Source organism: Corythoichthys intestinalis, chromosome 3, assembly GCF_030265065.1.
Source record: "Corythoichthys intestinalis isolate RoL2023-P3 chromosome 3, ASM3026506v1, whole genome shotgun sequence".
NCBI lineage: Eukaryota > Metazoa > Chordata > Actinopteri > Syngnathiformes > Syngnathidae > Corythoichthys > Corythoichthys intestinalis.
The window spans coordinates 66,616,788-66,641,837 of NC_080397.1; the positions used below are offsets into that span (position 1 = coordinate 66,616,788).

General features: G+C 40.2%; 1 protein-coding gene across 4 annotated transcripts in view; it reads right to left on the reverse strand.

Annotated features, from left to right (window-relative positions):
• Positions 1 to 25,050, reverse strand: part of LOC130913650 (mitochondrial sodium/calcium exchanger protein) — a 69,549-nt gene that overhangs the window by 39,190 nt on the left and 5,309 nt on the right. For all 4 annotated transcript variants that reach the window (XM_057832427.1, XM_057832425.1, XM_057832426.1 and 1 more), the window contains exons 3-8: positions 20,241 to 20,293; positions 19,923 to 19,980; positions 19,727 to 19,832; positions 19,491 to 19,658; positions 11,282 to 11,395; positions 11,149 to 11,214 (exon numbers count right to left, since the gene is read on the reverse strand). In XM_057832427.1, coding sequence (XP_057688410.1) covers positions 11,149 to 11,214; positions 11,282 to 11,395; positions 19,491 to 19,658; positions 19,727 to 19,832; positions 19,923 to 19,980; positions 20,241 to 20,293 — 565 coding nt within the window. The remainder of the gene's footprint in view (positions 1 to 11,148; positions 11,215 to 11,281; positions 11,396 to 19,490; positions 19,659 to 19,726; positions 19,833 to 19,922; positions 19,981 to 20,240; positions 20,294 to 25,050) is intronic.

A 25,050-nucleotide genomic window follows, 5' to 3' on the forward strand; every position in this document is an offset into this window, starting at 1 on the left:
AAACATACGAAGAGAGCGGCGTTTATTCAACATGGCTAGCGCGAGACAGACTGTTGTCAATGACTCGTGTCGATGTGTTTTTGGTCATTTAAAACTGATTTTACCGTGGATTGGAACATATTCTCGCCTCTACCGTTGACCATCTGTGTTGTGGAGATGACTTTCGACGCGCAAGAGTGACGTTGCTCTTTAAGAACACGTCACGCAAATAAAGGAATCTGATTTGTCGATTGATTTTGTACCTGCTCGAAAAGGCCGTTAATGGGATGGTTCCCAGACTATTTTCTCTCAGTGTTTGAAAAATACAGGGAGAATAGTCTGGCAGAGCCAGGCAAGAAAATCGTACCGAACCGTGACTTAAGTGTATCGTTGCATCCGTTATACGCACACACACACACACCCACATACACATATAGTCTGTTTTGGGACCAAAATTATTTAATATTTATATCAATGATATATATAGTGTATCTCAGTTATTGAAATTTATACTTTTTGCAGATGACACAAACATATTCTATAGTAGTGAAAACCAAAATGAATTGGTAACTACCGTAAATGAGGAATTAAGTAAATTAAAGAGGTGGATGGATATAAATAAATTATCATTTAACTTAAATAAGACAAAGGTAATGATATTTAGTAACCTAAAATGTAATGCAGAACTACAAATAAAGATTGATGGGGTCCCAATCGGGAATGAATTCAAATTTCTAGGAGTTATTGTAGATAGTAAATTATCATGGAAACCCCACATCAGACACATCAAAACCAAGATCTCCAAAAGCCTGTCACTAATAAACAAAGTGAAATCATACCTTGATGACAGTGCACTCCGCACTTTGTACTGTTCTCTAGTGCTCCCATATTTCACATATTGTATTGAAGTGTGGGGAAACACTTACAAATCTGCCATCAACTCATTAGTCACATTTCAGAAACGTGAGGTACGAATCATACATAAGGTTGGATTTCTCGATCATACCCACCGTTTATTTGCTCTCTCAAAACTATTAAAAATCAAAGATCTTGTAAACTATCATACAGTTATAATGCTATTTAAAGCAAAAAATGAATTACTGCCCCAAAATTTACAAAACCTATTTAAAGTGCCTGTGACACGAAAAAGCATGTTTATTTCATAATACACGCGGTATTTTATGCTCCTGAATGATATGGACCGCTTGGATGTGTGTGGAAGCGATCGCTATATTTATTTAGTTTTTTGAATCCCGCGCCAGGAAAATGAGTGACTTCCGGCTTCGGTCTTGCATTGAGGAGGAGGGCGCTGTGACGTGTACGGTAGAAGACGTCCTCTTCATTATACAGCTTACTGTTGTGTATGAGGACGAAGGATTCAGCTGATTTTGCGGATGAATACGTTTATTTTTCGCATCACGCCAGCCAAACGGCTGCAGAAAAATATTTTTGTATGAGGGAGAGGCGTATGCGCCTTTTTGGAGTTTCAAAAGGTTCCCATTCACCGTGGATATTTACTGTGGGACCATTGGACTTACGAGGAAGTGAGTAAACATCTTGTTTTGTATTATGTCAAATACGAATACAGCGATTACAAAGTAAACACTACAAACTTCCTTTAAATGAAGGACTACTTACGTTTGATCATTGATAGGCATGTAAAAAGCTCTCCTAATGCATTAGCAGCAGCATGTTAGCTGCGTTAGCTCCAGCCACCCTCCTCCGGGGAACGAACTGTAAATTGCTCTCCGCCGGGTGGTTTGCCGATCCGCAACGACAATAGACAACCGGGTCGTCATGTCAAATAATCCAGGATAGCTATGTGTGATTTTCCGCTTTGAAGACTTTGAAACATCACTCGGTTCGGGTTAGCATGTCGGCTAGCTGTCATGCCTTCTGGTTCATTTACATTCTCCGAAGCCGGGGAAGGGAAATATGTCCGATTTAGGTGTCATAAAATATCGTTCGGGAGGTGCGACAGTAAAGGTGAAGTCGACAGTTTTGACCATTATGGAGTAATTTTGCCAGTAAATGCATTTTTATGATTTCATATTCCATTTAGCACAAGACTGTTATTTGTCATGACCATGCCATTTATTTAGCAATTGGGGAAAATACTTGGATAAAAAGAATATCCTGTAAAAATATTGAAGTAAAGAGACAGAAACAATGACATTTTGCAGCTCTCTTCCTCGCGTTTTCCTCGTTGTGAATAGTTCCCCCTCGACGGGCTGACTGGTCCTTCTCAAGCCATTTATATAGCTATTGGGGAAAAATACTTGGATAAAAAGAATATCCTGTAAAAATATTGTAGGAGAGAGACTGAAACACTGACATTTTGTGGCTCTCTTCGTCGCGTTTTCCTCGTTCTGAATAATTCCCCCTCAATGGGCTGAATAGTAAAACCGATGAGCATAGTCTACCGCTGACGTCATCCACCTGTTGGGGACGCTAAAGCCCAATAATGGTAGGCGTGGCTAACCAGCAGATTAAAAGACTAATTTCTCGTCATCTGTGCTTTGCTAAATTGTTGTATATAGTCGAATCGTCTCAAAATATGATTCTAATTCACATAATAATGCCATTTAAGACTTTTTTTCTCGTGTCATATGCTCTTTAAGGTTCGTGATAATATCCATAGTCTGCGAGGCTCTGGAGATTTTATGTTGCCAAGGTTTCGAACCACTTGCAAACGTTTTCGTGTGTCTGTATGTGGAGTGAAACTCTGGAACGATTTAGACAATCATTTCAAGCAGTGTCAGCATATCCAAAAATTTAAATCGCTGTATAAAAATATGGTCTGGTCACAATATAATGACATTTGCTTACAATGTGTGTTGCTGTTTATGTCAGTTGGTGTAAATATTGAAATTTTTTGTGAATGAGCCAACATTAGTTGGTTGTCTGTTGGTTTAGTTGTTTTTGTCTGTTTTTCCTTTTTCTTCTTTTTCATTGTGTGGACAGGAGTATCCCACGAGTAAGGATGCTGGACAATGAGATCAGGGGTGGGACAAAATAAGTTTTTTCTTCTTCCCACTCCCTTTCGAGTGCAATTATTTTTGTTGAATTATATTGTATGTTTTTTGTTTCTTTTGTGTGTGCATGCTCGAAATAAAAAAAAAAGTTTCATATACATCAGGGGTCGCGTTAACCGGATATTTTCCGTCGTTGACCGGTATTTTAAAACGGTGACGGAAAAAACTGAAGTCCGTCCGTCATTTTGACAGGTTGCAATTCACACCCCAGACCACAGGGTGGCGAGTGAGCATATTAATTAGCTATTGTCTCTCTTAATGCATGACGTCGTTGGCTCTTCTGTCAGAATATTGTAGCGTCACCGGGGTCTGGCGGCGGCACCGTGATTGACACATCAACGCGAGGTTCTTATTGGTGCACCCGGTGTGCCAGCATCCTTGTCATCCAATTGATGGACAAGATTGCCGCCTGTGTATAGACCACAATCACATGATGTCACAACTCCGCCCCCCTGACTGGAGCCGCCATATTGTGTGTCAGCTCGTCATGTTTACTCATTACCGCTACGTACATGCCTCCTATTACGGCGTGTTTTTCTGCTCGTTAACATTAATAATCAAAATGGTGAAGGCGTGTGTGGCGGTTGGTTGCAGTAACAGAGAAGATAGACTGAGAGACTTGAAGTTCTACCGTATTCTGAGAGACCCGAAGATGAGAGCGAGATGGACTGCTGTAATTCGACAAGAAATCTGGGAACCAAACGATCACTACAGACTATGTAGTAGTCATTTTATATCTGGTAAGATGCATTTAATATATATTTCGAAGATTTTGGGCTGACAACCACAATTAAGATCATTGTGTGACGTTGGTGATTGGGGTCTATATCGTTGCCTCTTTTTCTTTGGGGGCGGAGTTGTTGGCAGTAAGCAGAGTAAAAAGGGAGAAAAATACCACGACTTCCGTGTCTAATTTTTCGCCGCCAAGCAAGCGTCACAATATTAATTAAAAATGAATGAAAACTAAATACTATTGAATATGTCATCATTATCCAGGGGTGCACATAATTTTTTTGCCCAGGTTCTCAGAGGAGGACCTGGAGATGTGACTTGGTCCTCATTGAGCTTGAGAGCCGACCCGCCTGATGCGATAAATTTATGACAAGCTTTACTTAGAGCCAATTAACTTTAATTAATTATATTAACAATTAATGCTTGATTAACATCAACTGGCACAACAAAATTGCCATTACTTTGAAGTGAAATGTAAAGAAATAAGAAGCACCAATTCAAAATAAAGGGCATTATGCTGCTCCCACATTAACTCCAAGCCTTTTTAAAAGTGGGATATCCTCCTCATAAGACCTCATTGAACGTGCATGTTTAGCTTTGTAAAATGCGAGCAAAAACATGTTTGTCAGTGCATGTCGCTGTTCATTACCTTTATTCCGCCACTTGTCCATAGGGTGAGTGGGGTCCTGTTTGACATCGATAGTTTGTTTAATTGCCACATGCTCTGTTTTTTTTTCGTGCTTTTCAAAGTTTGGATGGCTGAAATTCTTTGACCCTACATAAAATGCGCTGCTCTTATCGGTGACATTGGGATTCTCACGGCACATTTTGTACCGCATTTCCGTGCGAGCATCATTTGCTTCTAGCCATGGTACCTCCTGTCGCCACTTTTCAGCAAAAGTCCTTTTTTTCGGTAGCTCCGGTGACGTCTCTGTCGTCTGTCTGTCTTTTGACGGGGGTGGGGGAACACGGAAGTAATTTAGTGATGGCCAAATGAAGCCTCATGAAGCAATGAAGCTTTGCAGCCAATTGGTTTGCACATGTAGCAAAGCTTCATGGTGCTTCATTTACCCTATGGCGCCATCAAGTGGTCTAGAAGCCCAAGAGGTCAACATTGTTAAGAATTCAATGGCTATTTGCTTAAGACAAAGATATGAATGTGCTTGTGTAAGTAATTTAGTATGTGAACAAAATACAACAAGTGCTAAGGGTAATTTGTTATTCATTTTTATTTAGAAATAATAGCTTTCCCACAGTGGCTGGCTTTAAACAGTTTCTTTTTTTTTTTTTGGAAAATATTTCACCAGCTAGGCGGCACGGTGGCTGAGTGGTTAGCACGTCTGCCTCACAGTTCTAAGATCATGGGTTCAATCCCGGGCTTCGGCCTTCCTGTGTGGAGTTTGCATGTTCTCCCCGTGCCTGCGTGGGTTTCCTCCGGGAACTCCGGTTTCCTCCCACATCCCAAAAACATGCATGGTAGGCTGATTGAACACTCTAAATTGTCCGTAGGTATGAGTGTGTGCGTGCGTGAATGGTTGTATGTCTCCTTGTGCCCCGCAATTGGCTGGCAACCAGTTTAGGGTGTCCCCTGCCTACTGCCCCGAGTTAGCTGGGATAGGCTCCAGCACCTCTGCGACCCTCGTGAGGAAAAGCGGCATGGAAAATGAATGAATGAATGAATGAATTTCACCAGCTTTAGAAAATATTCTTTCACAAGGCACAGATGAAGCTGGGGTGCAGAGAAAGTGCCAGTTTATATAAATTTGGGTTGGTATTCTTTTGTGCCTCCCAGTACACTAATGGATTGTTCATTCTGTTGATGTTTGGTTCAGATAAGTACACACACACACTCACATTTATATTAAAGTAGTTTTTCTCCCTTACCTTTTTGAAAGCATTCAAATCAAAATGTTCCCATACAGGGGAGGATCGCTCTTTTCGCGCAGGTTCCATCGCAAGCAAAGGACAAGGCTCGAAAAAAGATTGCACTGGTTGCACTGTTGCGCACAGATGTAACAAGTACAAGAGCCCGAAATCCACAAAATGTGAGATAACAGGCGATCGCCATTGCGTTTTGCAACCAATTTATACCGTAGTCTGTCCTGTTTTTGCAATGTGCGCCAAACGTTGGATCACTTCCGAAGCACTCACGAGATTCAGCCGGCCGCCGGCGAGGCTTCCCGCGTCATCATTTCCGGGTTTTGCCGAAATGAAGCGCGCCTCGCTACAAGCTTCGTGGAAACCCCCCTCCCATTACTCGACACAAGCTTCGGAACCTCGGCTCATTTCGTCCCATAACTAAAGCAATTACTCAGTGTGGCCTGCCTCTTCAAAATTTTGAGAAGAATTTTCTCGTGTCCGCCGCAAATAGAGTGGTCAGCCATCGGTACGCAAAAGCGTATGGAAGCCGTTGAGGGCCAGCGCATTTGTCTACGTCCAGTCCGCATGCGCGCATGCGGACCACTTATGTGCACCCCTGTCATTATCATTAAAAAATTTAAGTGACGGGTAAAAATAGATTATGACCGGATTTTTATGACCCTGTCAGTCAAAATGACAGACAACGAAAATGTCTAGCGCAACCTCTGATATACATATAACTTTTTTTTTTTTTTTTTTTGCAAACAGAGTGGTATCGGAATGGTATCGGTATCGGCCGATACTGCACAGCCAGGTATCTGTATCGGTATCGGGCCCAAAAAATGGTATCGGTGCAACACTACTTTTAAGAGCTACAAGTCTTTCTATCCGTGAATCCCTTCAATCAATTCAGCTTTTCCATGTAGACAAAAGCCTATTGTCAGTATTTATTCACATGCTCGCATGCTCTTTTGCTTCAAATAAATACTGGTAAAACTGCTTAGTTGCGTTTGTTTGCTTTGGAATCCACTATCAGCATTTTACGCACCGTTACACAGAGGGAAGTGGCCTCTTAAGCCCTCTTAGTCATAGTCTTATCAGACGGTTCATTTTTTTAAATGTTTTCGGTCTGACACCGGTTTTTAACAAATTTCTGGGTACAGAATCCCAAACAAATCTCAGTTTTTCTCTATCACTTCAAGTGTTTGAACAATAGGTTTCTAGTTTTCTAAAAACTTTATCATTATTCATTCTGTGAATAATGGAAACCTACTTGTCCTTGTTTTACTAAACCGCGGACTATCACAGCAGCATTCTCCTCGTATCTCGTTAAGAGCACTTTTTTGGTTTAAATCGTACCTGGAACATAGGACCTTCTCGGTAATAATTGGAGAATTTTCCTCCTCACAAACCTTGTGGGGTGCCACAAGGCTGTATTTTAGGGCCTGATCTGTTTGCACTTTATCTGCTACTTCTAGGATCAATTATAAAAAACATAATACAGTGATCCCTCGCTACTTCGTGCTTCGAATTTCACGCCCTCAGTCTATCGCGGATGATTTTTTCAGGAAAAAAAAAATATATATATATACATATATATATATATTAGGGCTGTCAAAATTTACGCGTTAACGAGCGGTAATTAATTTTTTTAATTAATCCCGTTAAAATATTTGACGCAATTAACGTACAAATGCCCCGCTCAAACATATTAGAAGGACAGCAAAGTGAAAAATGTACTTGTTGTGTTTTTCGGAGTTTTGACGCCCTCTGCTGGCGCTTGGGTGCGACTGATTTTATAGGTTTCAGCATCCATCAGCATTGTGTAAGTAATTATTGACATTAACAATGGCGGGCTACTAGTTTATTTTTTGATTGAAAATTTTACAAATTGTATTAAAACGAAAACAAGAAGAGGGGTTTTAATATAAAACTTCTATAACTTGTACTAGTTATTATCTTTTATTTATTTACTATAAATATTTATATATTTATATAATTTATTATTTTTATTTATCTTTTAAGACCTACAAGTCTTTCTACCTATGGATCGCTTTAACAGAATGTTAATAATGGTAATGCCATCTTGTTGACTTATTGTTACAATAAACAAATACAGTACTTATGTACTGTATGTTCAATGTATATATCCATCTCGGTCTTATCTTTCCATTCCAACAATAATTTACAGAAAAATATGGCATATTTTAGAGATGGTTTGAATTGCGATTAATTACGATTAATTAATTTTTCAGCTGTGATTAATTCGAATAAAACTTTTAATTGTTTGACAGCCCTAGAATATATATATATATATTAGGGGTGTCAAACGATTAAAATTAATATATTATTATATTATATATTAATATTATATATTAATATATTAATATGCCATATTTTTCTGTAAATTATTGTTGGAATGGAAAGATAAGACACAAGAGGGATATATACATTCAACATACTGTACATAAGTACTAGAGGTGTGCAAAATTTCCGATTCTTAGATTATTCGCGATTCGGCCGTGGAAGATCCGAGAACGAATTACAAACATCCAATTTCCGATTATTGAAATATGCCAAGTAAAGCGGAAGTACAACACACTCAGCGTGCTGCGCGGTCTTCGGGACGCAATTAGGGACGGAGCAAGAGTAGCTAAACATCATGCTTCTCATTACCCGGCCCCTCGGGTAATGCCAATGCTCAACTCACGGCTCTAGCTCAACTCATGCCACGAGATAAAGAAAACACAACAACATACGTGACTGCTGCCGAAAAGATGCTACAAAGTACATCCACATTATGTTACGGTAGATATCATTTATATAGGCCTAGATGCAATATAGATTCGGTAGTGTTAGCAGCACATCTACAAAAAGCTAGATGCGGACTTAGTAAACGGCCGTCATCTTATAGCAGTACACTTCCCTGCAAGGGTGTTGTAGCGAACCTTCTAAGTGAACCTAATTAACTTTTTATCCAAAATACTCCTAAATCGGTAAAATATTGACTTGAATCTATCTTTAAAATAGTTTTAAAACTTTCACATGTCGAAAGTAGACAAAAGAGAAATTATGGAATAACGGGAGCAATTTTAACAACTTTAACGGTTGATTCACAACATTAAATTAATTGAAAGTAGTTTAAAGCTGCTGATACAGAATGGGGACTAGTTTTTTATTTACTGTTATTTTTGTATATTTGTTTACTGCTATATGTTAACTTGATACTGAAATAGTAGTTTGGTTTAGCCTGAGAGTATTTTTGAACAATTTTGGAACTAATGTACAAAACATTAAAAAAAAAAAATGAGGGGGATGCATCAATAATCGTTTTATAATCGAATCGGAGCCTCTGAATCGTAATCGAATCGTTAGGTGCCCAAAGTTTCCCAGCTCTAATAAGTACTGTATTTGTTTATTATAACAATAAATCCACAAGATGGCATTAACATTATTAACATTCTTTCTGTTAAAGGGATCCACGGATAGAAAGACTTGCAGTTCTTAAAAGATAAATGTGAGTACAAGTTATAGTAATTTTATATTAAAACCCCTCTGTATGTTTTCGTTTTAATAAAAATTAGTAAAATTTTCAATCAAAAAAATAAACTAATAGCTCGCCATTGTTGACGTCGCCGAGCGGGACGTCACATGGGCTCCCTGCCGTTCTTCCACAGTGTCTTTAACTACGTAATGTATTGATTAAAATGCACCACAAGGTGTCAATGGCGAGTTTTAAATTACCGTATTGGCCCGAATATAAGACGGCCCTGATTATAAGACGACCCCCTCTTTTTCAAGACTCAAGTTTGAAAAAAGACTTTTTGAACACCAAATCAATTTTTATACAGAAAATAATTACAGTACATCCGAAACACATGATTGTAACAATATATTTGAGACAAAAAGCATGTTATTTTGCCTCATTCAAATCTTAATATCTGAATATTTGAATATGTAAACTAAAGTGCAATCACATTCGTAAATGAATGGCTTCTGGTTTTTGAAATGTAAATAAACAAATCTATTTTGATAAAACAACAAAATTGCAATAACGGCATTAACCATCAAAGTGAAGTCTAACTTTAACCGTAGTCTTGAAACAAATCTGAATAAGGAAAAACATTGCAATAAAATAATGCAAACTGGTTAAACTTGAGAGTAGCTGAGATTTGTCATGACAGAACAACGCTTCAATGATATCTGGCGCCATCTAGCGTCGTGAATGGGTATAATGTCTAGACCGCTAATATAAGACGACCCCCTCTTTTTCAGTCTTATTTCAATGCAAAAAACACCGTCTTATATCCGGCCCAATACGGTAATTAGAGATCTAGCCAATAAGTACGTTTTGCCCCTTGATGGACGTCGTAGTTTCATTGTACCTTACGTTCCTTTGAGTGTAGACTTCACAACGTACGAGACCTCTGATAGTTTGAATATTGTGACTAAATATTGCCACCTGGTGTATTTGTTGAGCTAAACGAAATGTTTGAATAGAATTTGACCAAAGTCTGAGTAAGTTTTATGTGTATTTTGCATAGCTTTTTTATTGGGAATGCCAGTTCTCTTTTCATTGAGCGTTTTCTTTTTGTGAACATGACTTTTTTTGAGGGATAGGAATATTCTTTTTGTTGTGCTTTCACTAAATGATACTGTGGTGACTTAACTGTTCCGCCCAAATGCATGATTGGAAGTTGGGCAACCATGACTGTCAGTGGTGGCTGCAAATGGTATATGTTGTGCGTTGTGTTCAATGAAGCGTGTTAAGAAAAAGATCATGTCCTGTCATTCTTCCGCACGTCGCTCGCCACAATAGTTATGTTTGTTGTGAAACAGTTGCCAAAGCTTATGCCAATAAACGGCGTGGTCCAATGAACGCCTGTGTCCACTCGCATTTCTCTACCTCTTAGCTCTCAATGTGCAATAAAACCGCGTCTTTGTAATCTGTTTGAGGCAATGCATGAGCAGGTCTTTCTGCGCATGCGTTAAATGCGTCAAATATTTTAACATGATTAAATAATAAAATTAATTACCGCCCGTTAAAGCGATAAATTTGATAGCACTAATATATTCTTATATATATATATTTTTTTTAAAATTAGAAAATATGGCATAAAAGCTGCCCGTTCGTGAGCAGAAGGCAAGGAGAGCCCGTCCTCAAACTCAAAATCCACTGATCTGATTCGCTGGCCAGCATCACTCGAGAATAACGCAAGCTGATTGGCCGGGACGTTTAACCTTTTGTTTGTATGTCGTACAGCTTTCAGACTTTTTCAACATAAATCCAGCGTTGGATCGCAGCATGTCTCGCTTCCACCGACTCCGAATAACTGAAGTGGATTGTGGGATGGCGCCTTACTTGAAGGCGTGGTGCACTGAACGTCGAATCTGACCTGTCAATCATTATGAAGTCTATGCGCTACTCTTACTTGAGTAAAATTTTTGGCTACTCTACCCACCTCTGTCAATGGCACTGTAAGAGTTAAAAACAGTTTTTGTGTCTACTCATGTATGTGTCATTGTGTGTCTGCTTTCCCACCGTATTCCTCCGTTCCAGCGAGGAGAGGGGGAATGTTATCATACGAGTCCGACGACTCAAACGCCTCTGCGGAGGAAACAAAGTATTAAGGAATTTGTCTCGGTTCCTGCGTATTCAGGCGTGTTAATTAAACCTTGAATATGTGAAACACTGTCGATCGTGGCACTTTGCATCCGTTTCTGTCTGCTATAGATGTAGGCGCTGATGATGACTGTCATCACATACACCACATACAGGCCCAAGTACCCTGCAAACATGAAATATGCACAAAAATATTACAAGCCATAGACATCATCACTATTGACCTGTCACTTCGTCATTCTTTGTGCGACGCCTTATCAGAGGGGGCTGAGCTTCATTTAGTAATAGCTGAAGACTGCAAACGCATGTCGGATTTAAGCTTGGATTTACTTACGATTGGATTTACAGTGCCTTGCAAAGGTATTCGGCCCCCTTGAACCTTGCAAACTTTCGCCACATTTCAGGCTTCAAACATAAAGATATAAAATTGTAATTTTTTGTCAAGAATCAACAACAAGTGGGACACAATCGTGAAGTGGAACAAAATTTATTGGATAATTTAAACTTTTTTAACAAATAAAAAACTGAAAAGTGGGGCATGCAATATCATTCGGCCCCCTTGCGTTAATACTTTGTAGCGGCACCTTTTGCTCCAATTACAGCTGCAAGTCGCTTGGGGTATGTTTCTATCAGTCTTGCACATCGAGAGACTGACATTCTTGCCCATTCTTCCTTGCAAACCAGCTCGAGCTCAGTGAGGTTGGATGGAGAGTGTTTGCGAACAGCAGTCTTCAGCTCTTTCCACAGATTCTCAATTGGATTCAGGTCTGGACATTGACTTGGCCATTCTAACACCTGGATACGTTTATTTTTGAACCATTCCATTGTAGATTTGGCTTTATGTTTTGGATCATTGTCCTGTTGGAAGATAAATCTCCGTCCCAGTCTCAGGTCTTGTGCAGATACCAACAGGTTTTCTTACAGAATGTTCCTGTATTTGGCTGCATCCATCTTCCCGTCAATTTTAACCATCTATCCTGTCCCTGCTGAAGAAAAGCAGGCCCAAACCATGATGCTGCCACCACCATGTTTGACAGTGGGGATGGTGTGTTCAGGGTGATGAGCTGTGTTGCTTTTACGCCAAACATATCGTTTTGCATTGTGGCCAAAAAGTTCAATTTTGGTTTCATCTGACCAGAGCACCTTCTTCCACATGTTTGGTGTGTCTCCCAGGTGGCTTGTGGCAAACTTCAAACGAGACTTTTTATGGATATCTTTGAGAAATGGCTTTCTTCTTGCCACTCTTCCATAAAGGCCAGATTTGTGCAGTGTACGACTGATTGTTGTCCTATGGACAGACTCTCCCACCTCAGCTGTAGATCTCTGCAGTTCATCCAGAGTGATCATGGGCCTCTTGGCTGCATCTCTGATCAGTTTTCTCCTTGTTTGAGAAGAAAGTTTGGAAGGACGGCCGGGTCTTGGTAGATTTGCAGTGGTCTGATGCTCCTTCCATTTCAATATGATGGCTTGCACAGAGCTCCTTGAGATGTTTAAAGCTTGGGAAATCTTTTTGTATCCAAATCCGGCTTTAAACTTCTCCACAACAGTATCTCGGACCTGCCTGGTGTGTTCCTTGGTTTTATAATGGTCTCTGCACTTTAAACAGAACCCTGAGACTATCACAGAGCAGGTGCATTTATACGGAGACTTGATTACACACAGGTGGATTCTATTTATCATCATCGGTCATTTAGGACAACATTGGATCATTCAGAGATCCTCACTGAACTTCTGGAGTGAGTTTGCTGCACTGAAAGTAAAGGGGCCGAATAATATTGCACGCCCCACTTTTCAGTTTGTTATTTGTTAAAAAAGTTTAAATTATCCAATAAATGTTGTTCCACTTCACGATTGTGTCCCACTTGTTGTTGATTCTTGACAAAAAAATTAAATTTCATATCTTTATGTTTGAAGCCTGAAATGTGGAGAAAGGTTGCAAGATTCAAGGGGGCCGAATACTTTTGCAAGGCACTGTAACTACAAAAGTTGTACTGCATACAAACAGGAAGGATTGTCTCAGGAGTGATTTGTTTGAGGATTCAAGGTAAATACGGTATTTTTCGTACCATGTATGCGTGATTGAAGCATTTATTCGCAGGAATTTTCTTCTTTGTTTATACATGGAGGCGGCTAATTTTTGTAACTGACTAGCCTCATAGTTTACTTTTAACCAAGAATCAAGACCAGGGGTGTCCAAACTTTTTGCAAAGGGGGCCAGATCTGGTGTGGTAAAAATGTGGGGGGCCGACCTTGACTGACGTCCTTTACGTAGAACAATATATTTAAGCAAATTTTAGCAAGCCATCCTGTGTGTCACATTTGCTTTATTATAGGGCTGCAGCTATCGAATATTTTAGTAGTCGATTAATCGATGGACTAGTTTGTTCGAATAATCGAGTAATCGGATAAGGAACATGAAAAATTAAAACACCTGAGCTGAGAGCTGAACCTCAAACGATATCTTTTTTTTTTTAAATGAGGATCTGTGTACAACAAAAGAACAATGGGCTAACTTGGATAGAAAAAGTCTACTAGCTTAAATGCTATAAAATGTTAAGTTTTTTTTTGTTTTTGTTTTTTACAATGCTCTTAACAAGTGCTTCAGGCACATATTCCCACAAAAAACGGCTAAATATACCTACAAACTAAATTAAGAATGCATTAAAAAAACATTCGCGCAAACAAAAAGTTAGCTTATGTCGGTCTTAACAGGGAGCAGTTGGATTCAGCCATGTGAAAAGAGGCAGACCAGAGGGCATTGTATCCACCCTCATCAGTAAAATTAAATGCAAACACTTTTAAAATCAACCATTACAATGTCACTTCAATTAAACGAGTACTCGAAGCAACAAAATTTAGTTCGCTTATTTTTTTCTAATCGAATACTCGAGTTAATCGATTAATCGTTGCAGCACAACTTTTTTTTTTTTTTTTTTAAATAATTTCAACAATTACGCAACTAGCCTTTGTGGCGTTCTCTTTCGACTCTCGGGCTCTTGCGAAATACTGCTGCTGTGAAATCAAACTAGCTTCAAGTTGCTTCAATTTCTCGCTACGTATCTACCCTGCAATCTTTTCGTACATGTCAGCGTGTCTTGTTTGGTAATATCGCCTCATATTGAACTCTTTAAAAACAGCGACTGTCTCTTTGCAAATGAGGCAGACACAGTCGTTGCGTATTTTAGTTACGAAATACCTATCCTTGAAGCTCCAGCCATTGCAGTCAACTTTTTTTTTGTTGATTGCCGCCATTTTAGAAAATTGGGAGTAAAGGGTCACATGTGGTAATGTTGCTTAGAGTGCTGCTTCCTTTTAGTGGGTAAATGAGGAGCAGCATTTAGTGTGTAAGCTACTTCATATGCTGGTAGCAGTACTGCTGACCAATTTATTAAGTCTGTGTGTGGGCCAGACGTTATTAATTTTATGCCAGAGGCTGGGGGCCGGATGAAATCTGACCACGGGCTGCATTTGGCCCCCGGGCCGGACTTTGAACATGCCTGGTGTAAAGGAAAGAATGAATGGGGCCATGTATCGAAACATTTTGAGTGAAAAATCGCCTTCCATCAGCAAGGGCATTGAAGATGAGACGTGGCTGGGTCTTTCAGCATGACAATGATCCCAAACACACAGCCAGGGCAACAAAGGAGTGTCTTCGTAAGAAGCATTTCAAGGTCCTGGAGTGGCCTAGCCAGTCTCCAGGTCTCAACCCCATAAAAAATTTGCAGAGGGAGTTGAAGTCCGTGTTGTCCAATGACAGCCCCAAAACATCACTGCTCTAGAGGAGATCCGCATGGAGGAATGGGCCAGCAACGGTGTGTGAAAAGCTTGTGAAGAGTTACAGAAAACGTTTGGCCTCCGTTATTGCCAACAAAGGCTACATAACAAAGTATTGAGATGAACTTTTGGTATTGACCAAATACTTATTTCCCACCATGATTTGCAAATAAATTATTTAAAAATCAAACAATGTAGTTTTCTGTTTTTTTTCCACATTCTGTCTCTAATGGTTGAGGTTTAACCGTGTTGGCAATTACAGGCCTCTCTAATATTTTCAAGTGGGAGAACTTGCACAATTAGTGGTTGACTAAATACTTATTTGCCCCACTGTAGGTGATTATATCTGCATTTGGTGATTGCATCTAGTGTAAAATCTGAGACTTTTATAGCCATTTTAAGTTATACTTATATACAGGGGTGCACATAATTTTTTTGCCCAGGTTCTCAGAGGAGGACCTGGAGATGTGACTTGGTCCTCATTGAGCTTAGAGCCGACCCGCCTGATGCGATAAATTTATGACAAGCTTTACTTAGAGCCAATTAACTTTAATTATTTATATTAACAATTAATGCTTGATTAACATCAACTGGCACAACAAAATTGCCATTACTTTGAAGTGAAATGTAAAGAAATAAAAAGCACCAATTCAAAATAAAGGGCATTATGCGGCTCCCACATTAACTCCAAGCCTTTTTAAAAGTGGGATGTCCTCCTCATAAGACCTCATTGAACGCGCATGTTTAGCTTTGTAAAATGCGAGCAAAAACACGTTTGTCAGTGCATGTCGCTGTTCATTACCTTTATTCCGCCACTTGTCCATACGGCGAGTGGGGTCCTGTTTGACATCGATAGTTTGCTTAATTGCCACATGCTGTTTTTTTTCGTGCTTTTCAAAGTTTAGATGGCTGAAATTCTTTGACCCTACATAAAATGCGCTGCTCTTATCGGCGACATTGGGATTCTCACGGCACATTTAGTACCGCATTTCCGTGCGAGCATCATTTGCTTCTAGCCATGGTACCTCCTGTAGCCACTTTTCAGCAAAAGTCCTTTTTTTCGGTAGCTCCGGTGACGTCTCTGTCGTCTGTCCGTCTTTTGACGGGGGTGGGGGAACACGGAAGTGATTACTCAGTGTGGCCTGCCTCTTCGACATTTTGAGAAGTTATTTTCTTGTGTCCGCCGCAAATACAGTGGTCAGCCATCGGTACGCAAAAGCGTATGGAAGCTGTTGAGGGCCAGCGCGTTGTTCTACGTCCAGTATGCATGCGGACCACTTATGTGCACCCCTGCTTATATAGAAAATAATTAATCGGGATTTTATTTTTCCGCTGCTCATGGAGACTCATACAGTTGTGGTCAAAAGTTTACGTACACTTGTGAAGAACATAATGTCATGGCTCTCTTGAGTTTCCAGTTATTTCTACAACTCTGATTTTTCTCTGATAGAGTGATTGGAACAGATAATTCTTTGTCACAAAAAACATTCATGAAGTTTGGTTCTTTTATGACTTTATTATGGGTGAACAGAAAAAAGTGATCAAATCTGCTGGGTCAAAAATATACATACAGCAGCGCTAATATTTGGTAACATGTCCATTGGCCATTTTCACTTCAATTAGGCGCTTTTGGTAGCCATCCACAAGCTTCTGGTTGAATCTTTGACCACTCCTCTTGACAGAATTGGTGCAGTTCAGTTAAATTTGATGGCTTTCTGACATGGACTTGTTTCTTCAGCATTGTCCACAAGTTCTCAATGAGACTTTGGGAAGGCCATTCGAAAACCTTAATTCTAGCCTGATTTAGCCGTTCCATTACCACTTTTGATGTGTGTTTGGGGTCATTGTTCTGTTGGAACACCCAACTGCGCCCATGACCCAATCTTCGGGCTGATGAAGTTAGGTTATCTTGAAGAATTTGAAGGTAATCCTCCTCCTTCATTATCGCATTTACTCTCTGTAAAGCACCAGTTCCATTGGCAGCAAAACAGCCCCACAGCATAATGCTACCACCACCGTGCTTGACGGTAGGCATGGTGTACTTGGAGTTAAAGGCCTCACCTTTTCTCGATTTTTACCACAGAACTTTCCTCCAGAAGGTCTTATCTTTGTCCATGTGATCAGCAGCAAACTTCAGTCGAGCCTTAAGGTGCCGCTTTTGGAGCAAGGGCTTCTTTCTTGCACGGCAGCCTCTCAGTCCATGGAGATGCAAAACACGCTTGACTGTGGACACTGACACCTGTGTTCCAGCAGCTTCTAATTCTGGGCAGATCTGCTTTTTGGTGATTCTCGGTTGAATCTTCACCCTCTTGACCAATTTTCTCTCAGCAGCAGGTGATAGCTTGCGTTTTCTTATTGATCGTGGCAGTGACAAAACAGTGCCATGCACTTTATACTTACAAACAATTGTTTGCACTGTTGCTCTTGGGACCTGCAGCTGTTTTGAAATGGCTCCAAGTGACTTTCCTGACTTGTTCAAGTCAATGATTCGCTTTTTCAGATCTATGTATGTACAGTGCCTTGCAAAAGTATTCGGCCCCCTTGAATCTTGCAACCTTTCGCCACATTTCAGGCTTCAAACATAAAGATATGAAATTTAATTTTTTTGTCAAGAATCAACAACAAGTGGGACACAATCGTGAAGTGGAACAACATTTATTGGATAATTTAAACTTTTTTAACAAATAAAAAACTGAAAAGTGGGGCGTGCAATATTATTCGGCCCCTTTACTTTCAGTGCAGCAAACTCACTCCAGAAGTTCAGTGAGGATTTCTGAATGATCCAATGTTGTCCTAAATGACCGATGATGATAAATAAAATCCACCTGTGTGTAATCAAGTCTCCGTATAAATGCACCTGCTCTGTGATAGTCTCAGGGTTCTGTTTAAAGTGCAGAGAGCATTATGAAAACCAAGGAACGCACCAGGCAGGTCCGAGATACTGTTGTGGAAAAGTTTAAAGCCGGATTTGGATACAAAAAGATTTCCCAAGCTTTAAACATCTCAAGGAGCACTGTGCAAGCCATCATATTGAAATGGAAGGAGCATCAGACCACTGCAAATCTACCAAGACCTGGCCGTCCTTCCAAACTTTCTTCTCAAACAAGGAGAAAACTGATCAGAGATGCAGCCAAGAGGCCCATGATCACTCTGGATGAACTGCAGAGATCTACAGCTGAGGTGGGAGAGTCTGTCCATAGGACAACAATCAGTCGTACACTGCACAAATCTGGCCTTTATGGAAGAGTGGCAAGAAGAAAGCCATTTCTCAAAGATATCCATAAAAAATCTGGTTTAAAGTTTGCCACAAGCCACCTGGGAGACACACCAAACATGTGGAAGAAGGTGCTCTGGTCAGATAAAACCAAAATTGAACTTTTTGGCCACAATCCAAAACGATATGTTTGGCGTAAAAGCAACACAGCTCATCACCCTGAACACACCATCCCCACTGTCAAACATGGTGGTGGCAGCATCATGGTTTGGGCCTGCTTTTCTTCAGCAGGGACAGGGAAGATGGTTAAAATTGACGGGAAGATGGATGCAGCCAAATACAGGAACATTCTGGAAGAAAACCTGTTGGTATCTGCACAAGACCTGAGACTGGGACGGAGATTTATCTTCCAACAGGACAATGGTCCAAAACATAAAGCCAAATCTACAATGGAATGGTTCAAAAATAAACGTATCCAGGTGTTAGAATGGCCAAGTCAAAGTCCAGACCTGAATCCAATCGAGAATCTGTGGAAAGAGCTGAAGACTGCTGTTCACAAACACTCTCCATCCAACCTCACCGAGCTCGAGCTGTTTTGCAAGGAAGAATGGGCAAGAATGTCAGTCCCTCGATGTGCAAAACTGATAGAAACATACCCCAAGCGGCTTGCAGCTGTAAGTGGAGCAAAAGGTGGCGCTACAAAGTATTAACGCAAGGGGGCCGAATAATATTGCACGCCCCACTTTTCAGTTTTTTATTTGTTAAAAATGTTTAAATTATCCAATAAATGTTGTTCCACTTCACGATTGTGTCCCACTTCTTGTTGATTCTTGACAAAAAATTAAAATTTTATATCTTTATGTTTGAAGCCTGAAATGTGGCGAAAGGTTGCAAGGTTCAAGGGGGCCGAATACTTTTGCAAGGCACTGTATATTTTTGACCCAGCAGATTTGATCACTTTTTCTGTTAACCCATAATAAAGTCATAAAAGAACCAAACTTCATGAATGTTTTTTGTGACAAAGAAGTATCTGTTCCAATCACTCTATCGGAGAAAAGTCATTATGTTCTTCACAAGTGTATGTAAACTTTTGACCACAACTGTATATGGCTAAGGTAGGTGCCTGTTTTGGTTTTAGGCCCCGCACCCTGTCAACTGATAGTGATGTCTATGATATTTTGGTCCAAAAGACTAGGACTAAGGCAAAAATGAAAAGGCTTGCCAAAAACAACAGTGCAAGCAAAGCAGGGATATCGATTCTTGTGTGTTTTACCCAGTGTTTCTCCAAGTGTGGTAGTCCCTCTGTACAGGATGAGGTAAGTCCAGAAAACTGCCACCATGTAGAAGATGACGTCACGCAGAAAAGGACGAGAGGCGACGGTGAAAGGTTTGACCAGGGCCACGCTTCCCGCCACGACCGTAGTGACAAATATACCGGCACCTGCCAACAACGCAGATCATTTGCACGAGTCGGCATTCCGATTCGAATCTTACGGTGCGACGACTTACCAAATAAAGCTCCGACTGCCAGCCCGGCGGTGTGAGGGTGAGAAAACGCGGCTATGGCGCTGAAGATGTCCGGAGCTCCATTACCAAGAGCGAGGAAGGTCACACCCTTGGCACAAATGTTAGTCAAGGAAAAACTTCAAGTAATTTGAAGACATAAAAAATTGTTCTATTGCTATTTTTTTTAAATGAAGGATACAGCTACGTTGTGAGTGAGACGCAGACTTGTGGAGATCGCGGAGAGGTTGGGACAAAAACTTGAGAGAAGCACACAAGAACTTTTAATAATATATATGCAAACATCTCCTTTCCTGCTCACGGTCAATGGGCTGACGTAGAAAAACAGAACAAAGTCCACTTTCATAACGACACAAGTGAAGTGAAACAAATGAGAACTTTACAGTCTAATGTTCATGTGACCGAAGTAGCCACACTATGAATAGGTCAATTCACAGCCTCTATGGCTGAATATAATCAATATATTACAGAATAAAATGATTGTGGCCCTGAAACTTACAATTTAGATGCGACGAGACCAAGTATGACGAACAAAAAGAACAGCCATATAATCTGTGGAAGATTAGAAAAAAGACATATTAGATGTATTCTATTTTTTTCTGGGATCGAAAAATAACATGCTGAGAAGGTTTCGGAATCATTAGCGAACGACATAGCCTGGTCAATAAATATTGGGTCGGCAACACGACATATTTCGGCGGAGTTCCCCCACCGTAATGTTTATTAAGATCATCGAACAAATGTGAATCACAAAGATAACTAGGGATGTCCCGATCGATCGGGATGCCGACCGATCGGGTCCGATCAAAAAAAAATATCGGCCAGGCCTTTTTTTAATAAATATATATTTTAATTAAATCGTTTTCTTATTGTATTTAACGTTACAGACATAATATATTACACTCATCCAGAGTCTTTAGTTTAGGCTTAATGTAGGGTTATCAAAAATATCCGGCAATTAATTTATTAAAAAATGTGTCACATTAAAATATTTAACACTATTAAAATCTCCGCTGCATGATCCTCTCACTCATTATCGCGCTCAATCTGTAATGACACAGTTTTACCTTTATAGAGAGATAAAAGGCAGCGCAACATGAGTAGAGAGAACTTTGGCAGCCTTTGAAGCGTTTCTTCAATTGGCTAATACGTTGCAATCCCTCTCCCTATGATTAGAAATCTCATGGGAAGCAAGGTGGCAATAGATCTTTGTCTTTACATCTAAAGTTATTTCCCAAAGCAGAGAAGATATATCCATTGATACAGACCCGGCTACAGAAATAAATTACAGGGGGGGCATTACATTTTTTTTTTGGGGGGGGGGCACTTCTTCAACGAAAATGTAGCCGTAACAGTGGCGTTTTTACCTGTTACAGTGCCTTGCAAAAGTATTCGGCCCCTTTGAACTTGCAACCTTTCGCCACATTTCAGGCTTCAAACATAAAGATAAAAAAATTTAATTTTTTGTCAAGAATCAACAACAAGTGGGACACAATTGTGAAGTGGAACAAAATTTATTGGATAATTTAAACTTTTTTAACAAATAAAAAACTGAAAAGTGGGGCGTGCAATATTATTCGGCCCCCTTGCGTTAATACTTTGTAGCGCCACCTTTTGCTCCAATTACAGCTGCAAGTCGCTTGGGGTATGTTTCTATCAGTTTTGCACATCGAGAGACTAACATTCTTGCCCATTCTTCCTTGCAAAACAGCTCGAGCTCAGTGAGGTTGGATGGAGAGTGTTTGTGAACAGCAGTCTTCAGCTCTTTCCACAGATTCTCGATTGGATTCAGGTCTGGACTTTGACTTGGCCATTCTAACACCTGGATACGTTTATTTTTGAACCATTCCATTGTAGATTTGGCTTTATGTTTTGGATCATTGTCCTGTCTGAAGATAAATCTCCGTCCCAGTCTCAGGTCTTGTGCAGATACCAACAGGTTTTCTTCCAGAATGTTCCTGTATTTGGCTGCATCCATCTTCCCGTCAATTTTAACCATCTTCCCTGTCCCAGCTGAAGAAAAGCAGGCCCAAACCATGATGCTGCCACCACCATGTTTGACAGTGGGGATGGTGAGTTCAGGGTGATGAGCTGTGTTGCTTTTACGCCAAACATATCGTTTTGCATTGTGGCCAAAAAGTTCAATTCTGGTTTCATCTGACCAGAGCATCTTCTTCCACATATTTGGTGTGTCTCCCAGGTGGCTTGTGGCAAACTTTAAACGAGACTTTTTATGGATATCTTTGAGAAATGGCTTTCTTCTTGCCACTCTTCCATAAAGGCCAGATTTGTGCAGTGTACGACTGATTGTTGTCCTATGGACAGACTCTCCCACCTCAGCTGTAGATCTCTGCAGTTCATCCAGAGTGATCATGGGCCTCTTGGCTGCATCTCTGATCAGTTTTTTCCCTGTTCGAGAAGAATGTTTGGAAGGACGGCTGGGTCTTGGTAGATTTGCAGTGGTCTGATGCTCCTTCCATTTCAATATGATGGCTTGCACAGTGCTCCTTGAGATGTTTAAAGCTTGGGAAATCTTTTTGTATCCAAATCCGGCTTTAAACTTCTCCACAACAGTATCTCGGACCTGCCTGGTGTGTTCCTTGGTTTTCATAATGCTCTCTGCACTTTAAACAGAACCCTGAGACTATCACAGAGCAGTGCATTTATACGGAGACTTGATTACACACAGGTGGATTCTATTTATCATCATCGGTCATTTAGGACAACATTGGATCATTCAGAGATCCTCACTGAACTTCTGGAGTGAGTTTGCTGCACTGAAAGTAAAGGGGCCGAATAATATTGCACGCCCCACTTTTCAGTTTTTTATTTGTTAAAAAAGTTTAAATTATCCAATAAATTTTCTTCCACTTCACGATTGTGTCCCACTTGTTGTTGATTCTTGACAAAAAAATTAAATTTCATATCTTTATGTTTGAAGCCTGAAATGTGGCGAAAGGTTGCAAGATTCAAGGGGGCCGAATACTTTTGGAAGGCACTGTATATTTTATGATGATAGTGTCAGTCAGTGAAACTGCAGGAGGTGGCAGCGCTATCCCTTCATGTTGACTTTCGGCCGCGTCTTTGTCATGGCTTGAGTTTGTCTTTAGTTTCTTGAAAAAAACACGGATGTCCATTTCAATTTGAATAACCAACGGAATAGCCGCTAAATCGCCATTTCTGTACCCGGAGCAATCCCTGTCCAATCGCATTACCCAATGGCCGGCTACTCAGCCCCCCCCCCCCCCCTTATCTGTGATTGGCTAGAAATTGCCTACATTCGCTGCTCAGATTGGTTGAATTGAATGATGACAGCTCAAGATAGGATGAATAGTGTCGTGTTTTTCAACCTTTTCTGAGTCACGGGACGTTTATACGTTGGAAAAAATCTCGCGGCACACCACACCAAAATGTTCCAAAAATACTTTCTGTACAGTATATTTAATTACAAAATAATTTCGCAGTATTTATACTTACTCAGTGTGAAACGTTTAGCAATTAGGCTTGAAAAAGTATCAGACAGGGGACTTGAGCCATGTCTTTAAGCACATCAGGGCTGACAATGGCTTTGCAGGCAGGTAGTAATAACGTCTCCGCCACAGTTTGGGACTTTTGGGATTTAGCAACAAAGTAACTGCCTTTCAGGACTTTCTTATTTACCTTTGTAGTTTTTCTCAAAAAAGTTGCCCATTTCTCTGTGTTTTCACAAAGGCGTACAAAATAGTCCATCGACTTGTTCTGAGGCGACAAGCATTCGTTTGGAGATGACGTTTAAGCTTGTATGGCGCCAGATAGCCGCTCGTGTCGCGTTCAAGAACTGCTCGGATTTCTAGCCATCTCCCACCTTGCTGTCTTCGATAATGTGTTGGAATAAAACAAAAAGGGATGATTAACGGTCGCCACATATGGATAAACTAGAAAGGACACTTTTGTGTATATCGACACTTGACGATTCAAATAATGGACAGTAGACGTGGTGGGGTCCACATTGTTGCGTAGAGCAAGGTGGCTGATGGCAAGAAATCCGAGCAACTCTTGAACGCAACACGACTCATCGGCACACAACCGAGAACTTTTTGCCTACTCCTTCCTTTCTACTGTAACTTTGCCCGACGACGTTAAAAAAAGTGACATTGGATCATTTCTCGCGGCACACCAGACGATCTCTCACGGCGGCGGCACAATCGGTTTAAAAACACTGGAATATCCTGTTTCATCCTCTCCGTGTGTGTATGTTTTTGTGGAAGATTAAAAAAAAACAAAAACATTACACAGTACAGTTTAATCGAGCTAGGGCGGGCACGGCCGTCCCTCATGCCCCATGCCGCCGGGTCTGCATTGATAGCACGACGCACAGTTATGGTTTTACTTCCCATCATGGCTCCACTCCCATCATGCATTGCGGCATGCCTGCAGTATCATTTACTGAAAGCTCAACAAATACACTAGATGGCAATATTTAGTCACAACATACAAGGTCACATTTATCCTTTAAGAATTACAAGTCTTTCTATCCGTGGATCCCTCTCACAGAAAGAATGTTAATAATGTAAATGCCATCTTGAGGATTTATTGTCATAATAAACAAATACAGTACTTATGTACTGTATGCTGAATGTATATATTCGTCCGAGTTTTATTCATTTTTTTCTTAATGCATTGCCAAAATGTATATGATCGGGAAAAATTATTGGGAATGATTGGAATTGAATCGGGATCGGAAAAAAGCAATCGGATCAGGAAAAATCGGGATCGGCAGATACTCAAAATAAAACGATCGGATCGGGAGCAAAAAAAACATGCTCGGAACAACCCTAAAGATAACCCAAGTAAATATAAAACATAGTTTTTAAAGTGCATATGAAATGTCATTAAAATCTCAAATAGCATTATTATTGTAATTAAAATCATTTTGAGACGGTTAAAACATATTCTGTGGTAAGAAAAGGTATCTGAACCTTTTGGAATTTCTCACATTTCTGCATAAAATCAACATCAAACATGATTTTATCATTTTCAAAATCACACAGATGAAAAAACAGTGTCTGCTTTAACTAAAACCATCCAAACATTTATAGGTTTTCATATTTTAATGAGGATAGCATGCAAACAATACCAGAAGGAGGAAAAATAAGTAAGTGAACCCTCTGCCTAAGGAGACTTAAAGACCAATTGAAACCAATTTTTACCAAACAATTTAAGTCAGGTGTGTGCCCAGTAAGGGTGTAACGGTACACAAAGATCTTGGTTCGGTACGAACCTCGGTTTTGAGGTCACGGTTCGGTTCATTTTCGGTACAGTAAGAAAAC